Consider the following 16,936-nt stretch of genomic DNA (forward strand, 5'->3'; position numbering starts at 1 on the left):
AAAAAAAAAAAAGAGGCTCCAAATTCAGGTGCAGCAGCGAGTGTGTTAATGAAGTTAGTGCTGGTGTGCTGACACCCTAGAGAAAACTCAAGCTGTCAGTTTATGTGTCAAGCACGTGCGGGAACATTAAAAATTCCTCTGCGACGTCTGGTTGAGAACTGATTGTATGACTCCCAGCGGTCTGAAAAATTGCAAACCTGTCTCAGGCCCTGTCAGGCTGGCAGACACTTGTGCTGAAGCAACTGGGTCTAGCCCAAAACTTAGGCGGCTGGCCACAGAGGGAAAGAGGAGGTACCAAGTGAAAGCGAAGAAGGGAGAAGTCACCCCAGGCAGGTCAGAAGTCTATGGGGTGTGCGAGCGTGCGGCAACGGGTGGTATCACAGGGAGGGCACCAAACGACCGAGAGCAGGTAAAGGTCTCCTCAAAGCCAATTCAGCTTGAGAAAGGTAACGGGGGCAGTGCAAAACGAGAGTTGGGGTCCTGAACCCAGGGGGTGTAAGACAAGCCCCATTTCACAGAAGGGAAGACAGGGGTTTCAAATAAAGTCCCACTACTCGTGAGCAAGAGTCAAATCTAGCCTGTGAGCCCCTGGACGGTTTAATTCAACGTGGCATTCCCCCCCACCCCCGCAACCCCCTCCAGCACAGTGCTCAGCACTTAGCACACAACCAGGAAATATCTCTGAATGAATGTCCCAAGTCTTGAAACTTCAAGCTTCTTTGCAGAGAACTCGGCTTCGGGCCGGACAACACTGGGGGCCGGGACGGGGGAAACCAGGCTGAGCGAGTCCCGGGAAGATCGGAGGTTTGGGGTCCGAGTCCGGGTGCTGGCCCTCTGCCCGCCCACTGTCACTCACCCGGATGCCCTTCACCACGGTGATGTTCTCATTCTCGTCCGCCTCGAAGGTGACCCGGCGGGTGCTGGAGGTCCCGCCCATGGCTCCTGCTTCTGCCCCCACAGAGACCTAGCTGGACGCACGAGCACTTCAGGCCCCACGCGCACACACGCGCGTGGACACGCCCGAACTCTTCCCTTGCACGGCGGGAGCAAGGCCACGACCCCGAGAAGCAAGGAGAAGGCGCCGGTCCCGAACTCCCGCCTCCTCCGGTCACGCTCCACAACAAAAAAGCCTCCGGTTGGTCGGAGATACGAATGGCCCGCCTCTACTCGGTAGGGGCGCCTTGATTGGTTGGTCCAGACCCGGATGCTATGGCAACAGGTTCTGTTTGACAAGGTTTCCGGAGCCCCTGGGTGGCACTGGGAATTGTAGTCTCCATCAGGCGCGATGGTCGCTGGGACGTTCCCGCCTCAGACCTGGGGCGCAAGGGGAGCATGGCATTCTGGGAGATGTGGTCCTGACTGCCCGAAAGGCTTCTAGCCTGACAACTTTCAAGGAAGTTCGTTTATCTAACAAAGCGTACTTTGAAAATATTCCAGAAACTTAGGTAGGTGCGTTAAAAGATACAATGTCTCTCCTAAAGGAACTCACAGTTTAATTACGGAGATGCACTCGGCAAATGAAGCCATTCCTAGATTCCTAACTATAAAATCTGAGGCAAAATTTAACATTTAGTTTAGTCTTAACCATAAAAAAGTAAAAATAAAAATTAAAAACTTGGCCAATGGCCTTACCTCATGAGGACTATATACTATGTACTGTTTTGTTTATTTTTGTAAAGTAAAACTTTAAATATAATGGTTTTCAAATCTGCATATGTGAAAACAAAGACCATAAATTATTTGCACCAAACATGCAGATCATTCACTTTCTTGTGTCTCCTTCAACTTCAGTCATATAAGCTAGTTAGGCCATAATACAATGAGGCAAAGAAAAAGTTAAGTAATTTCTAAAAGTGGCATGAATTAGTGGAAGAATTGAAACTACTTCAGACAAAGTTGAGATAATCTATTTTGGAAAGTTTCTAGTTCAGACTTTCACCTCTACAAGACAAGTAAATAATTTTTAAGTAATGTACACACACATTTAAAAGTATTATTTTTGTGGTGCCTACGTGGCTCAGTCGGCTGAGGGTGGGACTCTTGATTTTGGCTCAGGTCACGATCTCATGGTTCATGGGATTGAGCTCGCGATGGGCTTGCACTGAGCATGGAACCTGCTTAAGATTCTCCCTCCCCTTCTCTCTCTGCCCCTCCCACCTTAAAAATTATTATTTGCTACTCTGTGACATGTAAGTTTAGTCATATGACCTTAGTCTTACGGAGGTCGATTTGGAAATAAGGCTAATGACAGTACGATCCTGGGATCCCTCTCAACATTACAACCAACCACAACACAGCATCCTCTTATTACATAGGCCTTCACAAAATTTCAGTAACACTTTCTTTTTAAGTTTTTCTCATCTCTACACCCAACATGGGGTTCAAATTCACAGCCCCAAAGTCAAGAGTTGCATGCTTCTCCTACTGAACCAACCAGGCACCCCTTAAACTGCAATAACATTTTTGAGTTTCAATTATGTGCTGATTTATTACTGTAGGAATCTTTAGAACCAAGACTATGTCTTTTTCATCTCTGTATCCCTGTAGCAGAGTAGTGAATTTATCCTATGTCATCATTTTTTTTAATTTTCACTATATATGTTTCCAAATTCTATTATGCAACTTTGCAGTTTTGAGACTACATGTTACTTTGTACTTTTCCCCAAATTGTATACTATGTTTAAACTTTGCTTTTTCAGGGAGCTAAAAATACCAGGGATTATGTCTTTCCTTTCATTGGCACCTTCCCTCCACATACACACTCTCCTCACTTATTACCCCAACATATACTACCTATTGGAAGTTCTACATAAAGCAGATGTTAAGTAAATTCTTATCAAAATAACTAATTACAGGAGTTTAAGGAAAGAGTAGAGATATGAAGGAATCACTAGTTACCTTGAATCTATGCCCTTAAGCTACTAAATGAGTTCTTTCAACAAAATAAAGATGAGGAGGCCGAAGTATGAGAGGTAATATATTGCCATAATATATATTTTATGATAGAGAAACATGTAACTGATCTTATTAGGCAATCTAAAAATACTTTGGAATTCATAATCCATTCCAACCAACATTACAAAGGAAAAAAAAACCTTGTCTTGAAAAAAAATACATCTCATTCTTTAAAAATGCCTACTGTAACAACATTGGTCTATCTGTATCAATTTCAAGGCCAAGCCATGCCTACAGTCCCTTCTAAAGATAATTTCCTGAGCTACCCAGGACCTGTGATCTCCCTTTCTCTCTGGCCACAGCTTATTAGTGATCATCTAACCCAAAGGTGTCATTTAATTACCCAGACACCTATGAGCTAGAATGCAAAGCTTTATCCAAACAAAAATAACAGCTAACGCTTGAGCCACTCAGACTCTATATGTCTTTTTCCCTTTTCTCTATCTCTGTTTCTTTCTCAAATTTAAACTTGAAATTTCGGAGCATGCAAAAAGATAGCAAAGAGAAAAGCTCTAATTCTGAGGCAGAACTATGAGGCATCACAGTAAGCTAAAGATAGGGGAGCAGAAATTATATGAACAATAAAAGGTACCCAGACTGGAAAAAAAGTGAAACCATCTCTATTCACAGATGACATGACATGATCTTATGAATACAAAACTTTTAAGAAATCCACTTAAAAAAAAACTATTAGAAATAATTTTAAAAATTCAGCAAGGTTGCAGGATATAAGATCAACATACAAAAACCAATTGAATTTCTATACACTAGCAATTAACAAGCTGGGAATGAAACTAAGAAGACAATTTCATTTATAACAGCAGCAAAAAAACAATTCACATGCTGTGAGCTAATGAATTGGTAAACAAAATGTAGCATTTCCAGAAAATGGAATATTATTCAGCAATAAAAAGTAATAAAGTGCTGACATCTGCAACAATGTGGATGGACCCCAAGAACATTATGCCAAGTGAAAGAATTCAGACATTAAATACCACTTCTTGTATGATCCATTTGAATATAATGTCCAAAATAGGCAAATTCATAGGGGGGAAAAAAAGTAGATTAGGCTTGCCAGGGGCTAGGAGGGGGTAAGATGGAGAGTGACTTCTAGTTGGAACAAAGTTTCTTTGGGGGGGGGGAGGAGCAGTGATAAAAATGTCCTAAAATTAGATTATGGTGATGTTTGCAGAGCTCTTTGCGTATACTCTCATAGAATTGTATACCCCAAATGGGTGAACTATACAGTATGAAAGCTCCATACCAATATGACAAATTTATTTATCATTCACTAAAGTCTAAAATAGGATTTTTAAAGAAAAAAGGGAAAGAAAAAAAAGAAACTCTGAGAAGCTTCAAGGTACTGAAAAATAAGCCAATCAAAAGAGATACTAGAATAAATTGGACCTTTCAGAATTAGCTCAGTCCTACACATAGCATGGGGGTGTTGAGGGTGGAGACCCACAGCTCCAGAAGCTTCCGGAGTTCCCTAGGATTCATAAAGGCCTTCAAACTGCAGGTTTTTTTTTTTACAAGGACTGGATCTTTGAAGGCTCCTACTCTTCCTAATGCCCAGCTGTTCCGTGTTTCCTAGGCTCTGGGGTACACATGCCCTTACCAAAGAATCTTTGTAATCCTAGGAGGCCTACCTAAATATCTACAACAATAATAATACAACATAGCATTCTCTTCAGTCTTCACAAGGAGACCAGCACTCTAAGTAAAATCATTGGCTGTCAACAGTTTACATTGATGCCGAACAGAGAACTGGGCAGTACTTTGATTGTTCACAACGCTTAGCTTGGCCAGCAAGCAACATTACCTTCCAATTCCTTCATCCTGAGTGACTTCTTACTTTCCCGCCATCTCAAACCTTTAGAATTAATGCTCCAAATAAAGAAAACAAATAAATAAATGCTTTTGGTGTCAAAATTCCAATCATCCCTAATTCCCTCCATCCCCTGGAAAAATAAAAACACACCTAGACTTCCAAATCACTCACATAAAATTCCAGAAGTCTCACGTGAGGAAGGTTTGCACTACATACTCTTGATTTTTCAATTCCAACTTTAAACACAAAGTTGCAGAAGCAAAATCCTGGGGATCCCTCTTCTACCACCTTTCTTCACACATCACTTGACTGTCCCTGATATACTACTTGGGAATGTAGGAAGAAGTGTGTGAGAAGGAGAGGTAAAAAGAAAGAAAGCAGATGATCTGGCATGATGAGCTATCAGGAAGGAGAGAGACCTGTTCCTGGTCCTGAACCAGAAACACTAATGAATGTGTTGTTCATCATAGCCTCTCCCCCCGCATTTCTGAGTAGCATTTCAGCTGCACAGAAGATCACGCAGATTCTATGACCTGTGCTGAAATAGAAGATAGATATAACGATCATGTTTTCTGAGCTAAAAATTGGAACACATGCTCTGACTATTATTTGTGTACTTATAGAGACAATTAAATCAGTCCTTGAAATCAGGATCATCCTAGAAAATCTAGGACATATAGTTGCCATAGTTATAGCAAACCAATTAAAATCACTGAAAAGGGCTTCTTATGTAGTGCAGACAATCAATATAAAAACATTCTGGAAATATAGACTGAGACTTATTCAACAAGCCAGAACAGGACAGCAGCCTTAAAGCTTTCCCCACCAATTACTGTATGTAGAATCATAAAAACAATGAAGTGTGTGTGTGTGTGTGTGTGTGTGTGCCTGCACAAGTGTGCTTATGTGACATATTTCAAATACAAGAATTTTGAGCAGCATACTTGAAGAGATTAGAAAGCCAAAATAGCATGAAACAAGTCAGCAATAATTACAACGTATTCATAAGTACAATAGGACAATATCTCTTTATGTCTTGGAAAATATCCACAGTAATGGCACAAATCACATGGTGTCCCTTTAGTATCTCATCACTGGTCAAGTAAAACAGACCCCTGCACTGCCCATGCATCTAGTAAAATCATGAGGCAGTGTTCTCCATGTTTCAAGGACCTCTCCATCTATCTTTGACTTTCACCTCATAGTAGCCTTTGCTACTGATTTCTTGTTCACAATAAATTGTATAAGCTGTGCTACATCGTCATCACAGTATGGGCTCTGGTGGCCATTCTGCTTAACAGACATCACTTAACACCACATAGCTAAAATAAATTTTACACATGGGTTATCACTTGGCAAAGCACCAAGAAGATTTCCTGGTACCTCTGGCATAAAGATTATCATAGAGTAAAGCTTCAACAAATTTATAGCCAGTTTCTAAAAGGCCATTCTCTGCCATTTCCTGGACATCCTTCTGATATATATATTTTTTCATTTTTATGTTTTTTCCTTGACATCTTATTTCTTTTCTCCTCATCCTACATTCATCAGAATACAGTAGCCGAAATACAGAGTGTTGGCATCAGGACATGGAAGGAAGGATGCCAGAGAGTAGGGGAAAGTCTGCCCAGAGAGTAAGAGGCCCACCCAGACCAGCTCCTGTCTCATCCACCCTCAAGCCCTGAAAAGGTCTCAGGGCCTTGGATTTCCTCTGTGTCTGATCTGGAGTGATCATCTCTGACAAACAGAGCCCAGGTCAGAAGAGGCTCATTTCTCCTCTCTGAACCTCAAACAGGCTCAAACATTCCATCTGTCATCTCTCCTGAATGGCTCCTCTGGCCTTGATGAATTTTCAAACCATTTTTATCTGAGAGCACAGGGACATTCTCCTCACCCTTTAACAATATCGACCTGTCATGGATCTTGAGAGATTTCTGAAATACAGGCTGTTAGCTTCTTTACTTCCAGATAACAAATGCTTGAAATGCATCAAGGTTATATGAGCACTTCTGCTTCAGTGTTGGACAGGCAGAGAAATGCCTGTTTATTGATGCTAATAGAGTAGAAATGTCCCTAAGTATACATTCCACACAACTGGTCCTCACCTAAGTGTGTTTCCCTGCTTGGTTCCACTTGTGCCCCAGCTTAGAGAAGCACCAAGGAGGGTACTGTATGAGAATCTGAACTCCACTGAGATTCTGTTCTACTCAGATGTTCCAAACCACAGTGAATCCCAACCCTCACCCTGCAACAAGAATCTGGACAATACAACTCTTTGATTAGTAATCACAAGAATTCCAAATGGAGGTGACCTTGACAACTATTGAATCTTCTCTTTATTTTGTAGATGAAGGAGCTGAAAACCAGAAAGGCTATGAGTTGCCCAAGACCACACAGTCTTACTTTATCAGAACCTGGGGAGATCCCGGATTTAGTCTAGGACTTTATCACCACCCCCATGCTGCTCTACCATGAGAAACTGCCCTCGTGAGCCCTATATGTCAGGGCTCTGAAGCCTGATCTGAGATACTGCAGTGGCTACTGGAACCATGATGAACAAGATTATCAAGCAGAGATGGGGAGGGACAGTGCACAGCTGTGAGGTGGCAACAGAAGCATCCAGCACAGAGGTGGCTCAGGTAGCAAGAATCAATATGCCTTCCCCATAGGAATATAAGAGGCTTCATCAATTCATTTACTAACCATCCACTAGCTAATGACCCAGAAATTCCACGCCTGTGAATATATGCAACAGAAATGAAGGCTGGTGTCTACCAAAAGACACCTACAGGAATATTCACTGCAGCTTTATTCCCAAGAGCCCCAAATGTCCATCAAATTTAGAATGGACAAATAAATGGTGGTTTATTTACACAATGGAATGCTGTACTTCCATGAAAAAGAATAAACTATTGCTACATTCAACAACATGGCTGAATGTCATAGACATGAAATTGAGCAAAAGAAGCCTAATGTAGAAGAATATATACTGCATGATTTACATGGTGTTCAAGAACAGGCAAAACTAATGTATGGTGGTTGATATCAGAGTAGGTGTTACCTTTTTGAGTGTGGTTGACTGGGAGGGGGCATGATGGTGTCTTCTGGTAGGCTGGGAATGTTTTATGGTGTAGTTATTATATAGGTGTCTAGAAAATTCACTGAGGGGTGCCGGCATGGGTTAGTCGGTTAAGCATCCAACTCTCGGTTTGGGCTCAGGTCATGACCTCATGGTTGTGAGATGGAGACCTGACTCAGCTCCTCCATGCTGAGTGTGGAGGCTGCTTGGGATTTTCTTCCCCTCCTTTTCCCTCTGCACCTCCCCTGCTTGCACTCATGCTCTCTCTCTCTCTCACACACACACACTCTCTCTCTCTCTCACTCGCTCTCTCAAAAAGAAATAATAGTAATTAAAAATTAAAAAATAAAAATTCACAGAGATGGATGATTACAATTTTTGCACTCCACTCTGTGTAGGACATAAATAAACTTTAGAAAGTAAATTTAAAGAGAGAGATTTGTTTGATACAATATGTCTTACGGGATGAGTGAATCCTTTACAGGGAAGCTGGGATCCAGAATACTTCATAATTAACAAGAACATTCTGAATCTAGTATAGCCTTCATCAGTGAAATTGAGAAAATCGAAAGACAAAAAAAGAGGAAGCAGTGGAACCAATGTGTCCAAGGCAGTCCCAAATTGAGGAATTTAAAGCAGTGATGTGCTGAAGTAAACTTCCACTGACTCGTGAGAGCTGTGCCACATTAGGTGACATCCCAACTCTCTCTTCAGTAACATCACCTCCGTTGGCTTGCATTTGGCTGGGGTGGGAATAGTTTCCACCACAATGGAAGGCAAACACTACAAATCAGAGCTCTTTTATTTTTTTCTTCCAGCTGTTTGTTACGCATCAGGTTATTGAAATGGATTTAAGGTGCAATCCACATGGGATGGTGTACTGGCATCTACTGTTAGAACCAGATACCTGAGAGTAAGTATGTCTAAGTAAAATGTGTCTGCGCTCTGTTGGCTACTAATCAGGGAGGATCTGATCCCAGTTAATCTTTCTCACTATCTACCTGTGGTCACCATCTCACTAAACTTCCAAGTAGTCCAGTACATTTCATAACTCCAGACCATTCAGCAAGTTGTTACCTAAATCTAGAAACACTCTTCCTGTTCTTCAGATCGTGAATTTCCTGAAAACCCCAGTTCAAATGTCATCTTCACAGTCTAAAGTCTTCCCGAGATGCCTAAAATCAAAGAATTGCCGGGGCGCCTGGGTGGCGCAGTCGGTTAAGCGTCCGACTTCAGCCAGGTCACAATCTCGCGGTCCGTGAGTTCGAGCCCCGCGTCGGGCTCTGGGCTGATGGCTCAGAGCCTGGAGCCTGTTTCCGATTCTGTGTCTCCCTCTCTCTCTGCCCCTCCCCCATTCATGCTCTGTCTCTCTCTGTCCCAAAAATAAATAAACATTGAAAAAAAAACATTAAAAAAAAAAAAAAAGAATTGCCAGGATGGACACTTGTTGGTTCTTCCCTGACACTTGCTTCTCTTCTCTCCTGCCATTTATATTGTTGTCTTCTATTCACAAACTCCCTCTTTGCCTTTCTCAGACATCAGTTTTGAATTACACTGTCCCCCATCCTCAGCTCCAGCAAGGGGTAGGAATGAGGTTCCTCAGTGGCTTAAGCCTATCAGCAGATCTGGTGATTCTAGGAGGGAAAAAAAATGTTCTTCTGAGGAAGCTTCTGGAATAGACTTCCACCATATGGGAAGGAGGCTAGAGCCTAGAGTGGGTCCTTTTTTTCACCCCGAGAGAAAGCTGCCTGAAAATGGAGCTAACCCAGAAAGAACAGAGCCAAGAACTGGAGAGAGAGAAAGTGAGCCCTGGTCACATCTCCTGGCTCTGAATCAAGCCTTACCTGAAGCCAGAGGTCTGCCTGGACTTTTAAGTTAAATGAGCAAACAAGTCTGAGTCTTGTTTTCTGTAAGTTGCCACAAAAAAACACACCAACTGACAAATTGCTTCATCCTCTGTATGTCACGTTACATTCATTCCACCAACTTTTAGGGTAGCACAGAGTGGTCACTGCACAAGTTCACGCAGTCCTTTTGTTCACTAGGGTAGAAGGTAGGGACTGGATCAGGAACTAGGGAGATCTCTTGGGGCCCTGACCAGGGGCAGAAACTACCTAGAGTAGGTCGGAGCCTGAGAAACAATTTGAACGTATTGTTTTTTGACACCTGCTGACTGGCAGAAAGGAAGAGTCATTTGCTCCCAAGACTAGGTTGTGAGGAAGGAGTTTCTCAAGGAGGAGTGGATGTCTCAGCTAGAGTCTGCTCTAAGGCCTGAAGCTGGCCCTTCCCAGATGTTTCTACCTTTTCCCTCTATTATCTATTGATTCGTTTAAATAAAGGAACTTTTTACCCTTTCTCCCCATTTTAGCTAATGTATTTAAACCACCTAGCACAAACAGCATCTGACATCCACTGAGAGCTCAATAAATTGTGATTTTATGTGCTGGTGGGGTTAATTTCATTCTGCCTGATTTAAAATTTCTTTTTTTTTTTATTAAAAGTTTTTATTTTTTTTTTTAACGTTTATTTATTTTTGAGACAGAGAGAGACAGAGCACGAACGGGGGAGGGGCAGAGAGAGAGGGAGACACAGAATCAGAAGCAGGCTCCAGGCTCTGAGCCATCAGCCCAGAGCCCAACGTGGGGCTCGAACTCACGGACCGCGAGATCGTGACCTGGCTGAAGTCGGACGCTTAACCGACTGCGCCACCCAGGCGCCCCTGATTTAAAATTTCTTAATAATTATATTTCCAATCCCTTAATATTGTATTTTGTTTGTATATGTTTTAGATATTTAAATTACTTAGATTGACTCTATTTTTAAATTCTTAATTTAGAATTCTTATTTGTAACCTGCTTTCTTATTTTCCTTAATCTTCCTTGCGTTACTTTCACTTATAAACGACACGTTGGGGCACGTGGGTGGCTTAGCTGGTTAAGCAACTGACTCAGGGTTTCAGCTCAGTTCAAGATCTCATGGTTTATGAGTCGAGCCCTGCATCGGGCTCCAAGCTGACAGTGCAGAGCCTACTTGGGATTCTCTCTTGCTCTCTTTACCTCTTCCCCGCTTGTCTGTGCAAATGCGCACGTGCTCTCTCTCTTTCTCTCTCAAAACAAATAAAACTAGAAAACATAATGTGTTTATTGTAGTAAAGTAGATAAACAATAAGTTGAAATTTAAATCACCCATAACTACTCATTACCCATAAATAACTTAGGCTAATATATTAAGCATATATACACCTATCTTCCCCCCAAAACTAATGGAATCATATAGTATGCATTGTTATTTAGCCTGCTGGAGTTTTTGCTTAATGTGTTGAGATTCTCTTTTCCATGTCATTAAATACTCTTTTAAACAATGTTTTAATGATTGTATAGTATTTCTTTTGTAATAAATCTTTATTAAATTCCCTACTATCAGGCCAGAGGGACTTTCTCCCTCTTAATTTCAAAAACGCCACCATCAATGCTTTGATGAAAGTAACTCATTGTGCATATTTGTGATTATCTCTCTACCATAAAACCCTAGCATCGAAATCATTGGGCAAAAGAATATATATCCTGAAAAACAAATACTGTCTGATTCCATTTAGAGGAGGTTCCCAGAGTAGTCAAACCCACAGAGACAGGAAGGAGAACAGCAGTTACTGGGGGCTGGAGGGAGGGGGAAATGGCGAGTTATTACTTAATGGGTATAGGGTTTCAGTTTGCAAGATGAAAAGAGTACTACTGGAGATGCATAATGGGGATGTTTGCACAACTATGTGAATGTACTTAATTGCATCCACTGAACTGGACATTTAAAATGATTAAGATAGTACAATTGATATATACTTTGCCACAATAAAGAAAATTGAAAGAAAAAAAGGTTCAAGGTCCTTGTATGTCTTCTCAACCCCTGTATCTGAAACAATTCACAATTCCACCTGTCAGGCATGAAATGGTTGTTTTCTATATCCTTGACTACACTGAGCAGCATCATTTTTTCAAGCCGTTCCCAACTTAATAAATAAAAAATCAACTGCTCATAGTTTTAATTTGCATTTATTTTATTACTAGTGATATTTTATTACTATTTATTACTATTTATTACTATTTATTACTATATTACTAGTGAATATTTTATTACTATTACTAGTGAACATTTTGGCATGTATATATTATTATTTGAATTTCTTCATATGTGAATTCATGTTCTTAGTCCATTGTCCTGTTAGTGTACTCATCATTTCTAAAATATTAACTAATTAGAGTTTTTAACTTAATAATATTTATCTCTGCTTTTTAATTATAAGTCTTTTAAAAGTATAATTAACTTAATTTTGCCTTATAATGTTAATCATGATTTTGTTTTTATATTATTAATTATGATTTTTACTTTAAATTATTTTGTATCTATTTTTAATTGTCCATCTCTCAAGTTTGTTCCCACTTTTTTATAATTGATGTCATCTTACTGAGTCTTTCTAAATTCTTTCTTCAAACCATTTTTTGCCTTATATAATCTTCTTTTTATTCTCTCCTCATTTCTTTAGAAAATCATTTTCTCTGCTTTTGATTACGTTTTTAATAATTACAAAACTAATAGGAAGAGAAGCAGAGACAGCAGTGGTTCTGGGCGGGGAGAGTCCTCGACATTCAAGACATCTTTCCCCATCTGCCCTGAGGTTACTCTTCTCCTGGACTTCCTTACCTTCCCAGGCTGGGTTCCTACCCCTTGTGGGTCTGTCTCCTTATGACAGACACAGCAGACACAGCCTGTGTGTGCTTCTGTAGGAACCCTATTACCTCTGGCCACTCTGCATCTGGACCTTGCATCAGAGGTTACGAGTTCGTATATGGGATTCCTGAAACACTACAGCAGCTAGATTTGGGACATGCTGTGCTACACACATTCCATGAGGAAAGTGAAGAAGGTAGGCAGGAGATCTCACCCAAGGAGGGCTCCTACACAAACCACCCTTCTCCTGAGCGTGGTGAGAAACCAGGGAGCACCCATCTCTATCACAACACCACCCTCCTCCCTTGTACCCTTGTGCGGACTGTGTCCCACTCAACTTTCTATTCTGCCCATCTGGAGTCCCTAGTCTTTGATGTATGTCTGTTAAATGATTAATTAATGTGAACCAAGCACACTCTCGTTTATAAAGTACCAGCATTGTAATGCAGTGGAGTCAGAATTCTTAGGTTGTAACCCAAACTTTGTGGTCAGTAAATTGCTATCTAGAATGGGACCTGCACATAACTTTTAATTTCTTGAACCTTTTGTTTCCTCATCTCTAAAAACAAATAACACCTACCTCATCTAACTGATATGACTAACATAGGGGCACCTGGGTGGCTCAGTCGGTTAAGCATCTGACTTCAGCTCAGGTCATGATCTCGCAGTTCATGAGTTCAAGCCCCGCATCAGGCTCTGTGCTGACAGTGCAGATGCCACTTTGGATCCTCTGGCTGCCTCTCTCTCTGCCCCTCCCCTGCTCGTGTTCTCTCTCTCTCTCAAAAATAAACAAATATATATTTTTTAAATATGAGTAACATAAAGAATAGCTGTTTGGTTATTATGAAGATTTCAGGAGAATTTTTTAATTATTTAAATTTAAAACGACTAAGATGGTCTCGCTCTTGCCCAGTAAGATACACATGTGGCTCGTCTACTCAGCAGTTCCCCTTTCCTTTTTCTCCATCTCCAGCCCTGGGCAGATGAGGCTATGGTGGAGGCAGAGGCATGGGGTGACTGCAGAACACAAGGGTGTCAGGGATTGCAAATCCTAGTGATGAAGGAGACGGGGAAATTCAGTGGACAAAGAATTGGCTCCATTATATTGGCTCTCAGTAGATGCCAGCTGTCTCACCAGAGAAACAGAAATAGTAGGAGATTTGATACCAGATTGAAGATAGTGATGATAGATGATAGATAGATAGATAGATAGATATTATGGATGATTGATACATAGATGGTTCATAGGTACAGATATTTCAAGGCATTTGTTTATGTGGAGGCTGGCAAGCCTGAAATCTGTAGGGCAGGCCAGCAAGCTGGAAACCCTGGGGCAGAAGCTGATATGGTAGCCATGAGCAGAATTTCTTCTTCCTCGGGGAAAACTCAGTTTTACGATTAAGGGCATTCAACTGATTGGTTGAAATTATCACCCGCATAATCAAGGATAATTTCCTTTATTTAACCAACCGATTTTAGATGTTAGCCAGATCCAAAGCAACACCTCGAGGGGCACCTGGGTGGCTCAGTCAGTGAAGCGTCCGACTTCGGCTCAGGTCATGATCTCATGGTTTGTAGTTCGAGCCCAGCATCAGGGTCTCTGCTGTCAGGGCAGAGTCCGCTTCAGATCCTCTGCCCCCTTCTCTCTACCCCTACCCCGTTCATGCTTTCTCTCAAAAATATAAACAAATAAATAAATAAAGTGACACCTCAATGAGTGTGTGACTGAATAACTGGCCAAGTCATAGGCTAGCCATGTTGACACAGAAAACTGACCCTCACACCAGTATAGATTAGATCTGCTTTACATTTTTGTCATTGGACAGTTTCTTTGGGTGAGACCCTGACCCGAGGCTCATCCATACAGTACAATGGGATTTATTTCTGTTAAAGAGTATCAGACATGCACAGACACAAAGACCAGTGACAGTCTGCAGACTAAGCGGGTGCTGTGCAAAGCATTTTTGCTGATTAAAATTGGGGTATGGGGAGAAAGAGAAAATAATGGGGCAGGTGGGCATTTTGGCTCTGCCTTTGGAGAATTCCTGAGGAAGGGCCTTTCTTCTGAGGGCGAGCAAGCTGGATGCGTACATCCCAGGATGAAGAGCTGGCCCAGAGAAAGGACAGAGTCTTCGAAGAGAACACCTTGATGTCTGACATGCACATCCTCATCCACCATAACTTATCCAGTGCGTGCGTCTGCAAAGTCCAAAGGTGCTATTCACATGTAAATAGAAACAACCTCTGAGAAGAAATTGGGGGCCAGAGGGCCACTGAGAAGCAAGCAAAGGAAAATCTGCAAAAGGCTTCTTGAACAGCCTAGTCACGTGAGCTCTCCTGCACAGAGCATTAGCTCTGTTCTCTAGGGCCCCGAATGGAGGCTGCTCAAAGCCCTGTGCTCCCAAGGCCCCATTCACCAGGGCAGCGTGACAGGAGGGAAGAGAGGCAGCAACCTCCTGTGTCCTCACCCCACCCTCACCCTGAGTCCCAGGGAACCATTTCCTCCGGCTCAAGCCCCGCATCATCAATCGCCAATGGACTGTTGAAGCCCTCTTTGACTTCCCAGAGTAGGAGATTTCCTGGATGGGAAAGCAGTCCTCTAGATACGCCTTCCCAAGTTACGTGCTGTAAACCGAATCCTGAGCATGGAAAATGCAAGCCTTGCCAGCCCACAAATCACTTTTAATGATCCCTGAAAGAAACCATCAGTAAACCTCAGGCAGCAATCTGGAAGTCTGAAGGTACAGCTACAAAAACACAAGGCAAGGAAGGTGACATATAAAGGCTCATTTCACTTGGGCAGCATCTCTGTTTCTTTCTTTCATGGATTATTGGGTTTGCCTTTTTGTCTGCTGTGAGGTAGAGATGTGTCTTACCTAAACACATTAGGAATTTATAGTTAATCTGGAGCTGCGATGAACCTTATCAATCTCATATCGGCACCATCTTCATGACTCTACTGCCTGTGTGTTCCAAGACGGCGACTCAATTATAAACAAAATCCTTGCAAGAAATGCCAGCCTTCTACCAGAATATTAAATGGTTAATGGAGCTGTGAACAGCAGAAGGAAGAATTCCTAGCAACGTCCTCTCTCCTCCTTCAGTTCATTTCTGGCCCAACTTCTCCAGCCTTTCAGAAATGGGATGGGGTACTCATACTCAGGCCTCACCCTCTGCCACCCCCTAGGCAGCACCCCCTCCCAGGCTGAAGTGGGCCCCAGTACCAGAGCCCATCTGACTGGGAGAGGACTTGTATCAGTGTCACGGCCCTGATTTTATATTATGACTCTGACAAACTGAATTTTCCAAAAATAGCCACTGATATTTCCAATCTTTCTAATCCCAAGTGCTTTTTTCCAAGAGCGTTGCCACTCCCTGTGAAGAAGTGGGGTCTATTCCCCACCCCCACCCACAACCCCACCCCCACCCCAACCCCGCCCCCTTGAGCCTGGTTGGGACTTTGCGACAGCCTCAATGAATAGAATGAGGCACACAGACACTGCATGACTTCTGAGGCTAGGTCATCAAAAGCACTATAGCTTCTGCTTGGCTCTCTCTTTTTCAAGATGCTGACCGGTGCAAACCAGCCACCATGCTGTGAGGAAGCCCAGGTCACATGGAGAGGCCGCGCGTTCCGGCGGATGGTACCAGCTAAGGTCCCCACTTCCAGCTAGCATCACCGCCAGACATGGGAGTGAGTAAGGCTTCAGATGATCCCAGCTTATGCTGTGTGAACAGAGACGAGCTGTCACTGCTGAGCCCTGTTCAAATCAGATCTGCAAGCAGAATGAGCATTGCATTGTTTCAAGCCATAAAGTTATAGGGTAGTTCTATTGCAACAGCCACAGTAACTGGAATAATTACTCTTCTAGATCTGGAATCCAGGGCTTGGAAAGACCACCAGACTCGTCGCTCGCTGAGTCAGTCTCGTCCAGGCCCTTCCCATGCCTCGGTTCCCCAAGGTGGTCCCCTTGTGACTGTTAATGCCTCCCCATGCGGGCTTAGTCTAAAAGGTTGGGCTCCTGCACCCTTCCATCCTCCTCCCTTCTAACCCCTTCCCTTGCCCAGTCACCCCATCTCCCTCAGAATGGCAGTTTGGCCCTGTATTCTGCCTGGTGGCCCAGGAACTGAGCTTCTCTGCTCTGTTCTGGTCCGTGTTTGCTGTGGGATACAGACCCACCTCTACAAGTCCAGCCCTGTCACCCTAATACACCTACCCCAGCCCTTTGTGTGTGATGGCAGCCCTGGTCCCCGACCCTAACCCTGGCAAGACCAGCTTGCTTGGGACAGGATCGGGCATGCCGTACCCAGGGATGTTTCTTGCCAGGTAGTGATACCTCAGGATGGGC

At 42.8% G+C, this 16,936-nt stretch overlaps 1 protein-coding gene across 4 annotated transcripts in view; it reads right to left on the minus strand.

Annotated features, from left to right (window-relative positions):
- CHCHD3 (coiled-coil-helix-coiled-coil-helix domain containing 3) overlaps positions 1-1,123 on the minus strand; it is a 276,250-nt gene extending 275,127 nt beyond the window's left edge. For 3 of the 4 annotated variants that reach the window (XM_043589548.1, XM_043589549.1, XM_043589547.1), the window contains exon 1: positions 857-1,102. In XM_043589548.1, coding sequence (XP_043445483.1) covers positions 857-937 — 81 coding nt within the window. In that variant the 5' untranslated portion in view covers positions 938-1,102. Of the gene's footprint in view, positions 1-856 lie in introns of all 4 variants that reach the window. The other variant, XM_043589550.1, reaches the window with a different exon arrangement.
- Positions 1,124-16,936: the final 15,813 nt, after the last annotated feature.

Source organism: Prionailurus bengalensis, chromosome A2 (assembly GCF_016509475.1).
Source record: "Prionailurus bengalensis isolate Pbe53 chromosome A2, Fcat_Pben_1.1_paternal_pri, whole genome shotgun sequence".
Lineage (NCBI taxonomy): Eukaryota > Metazoa > Chordata > Mammalia > Carnivora > Felidae > Prionailurus > Prionailurus bengalensis.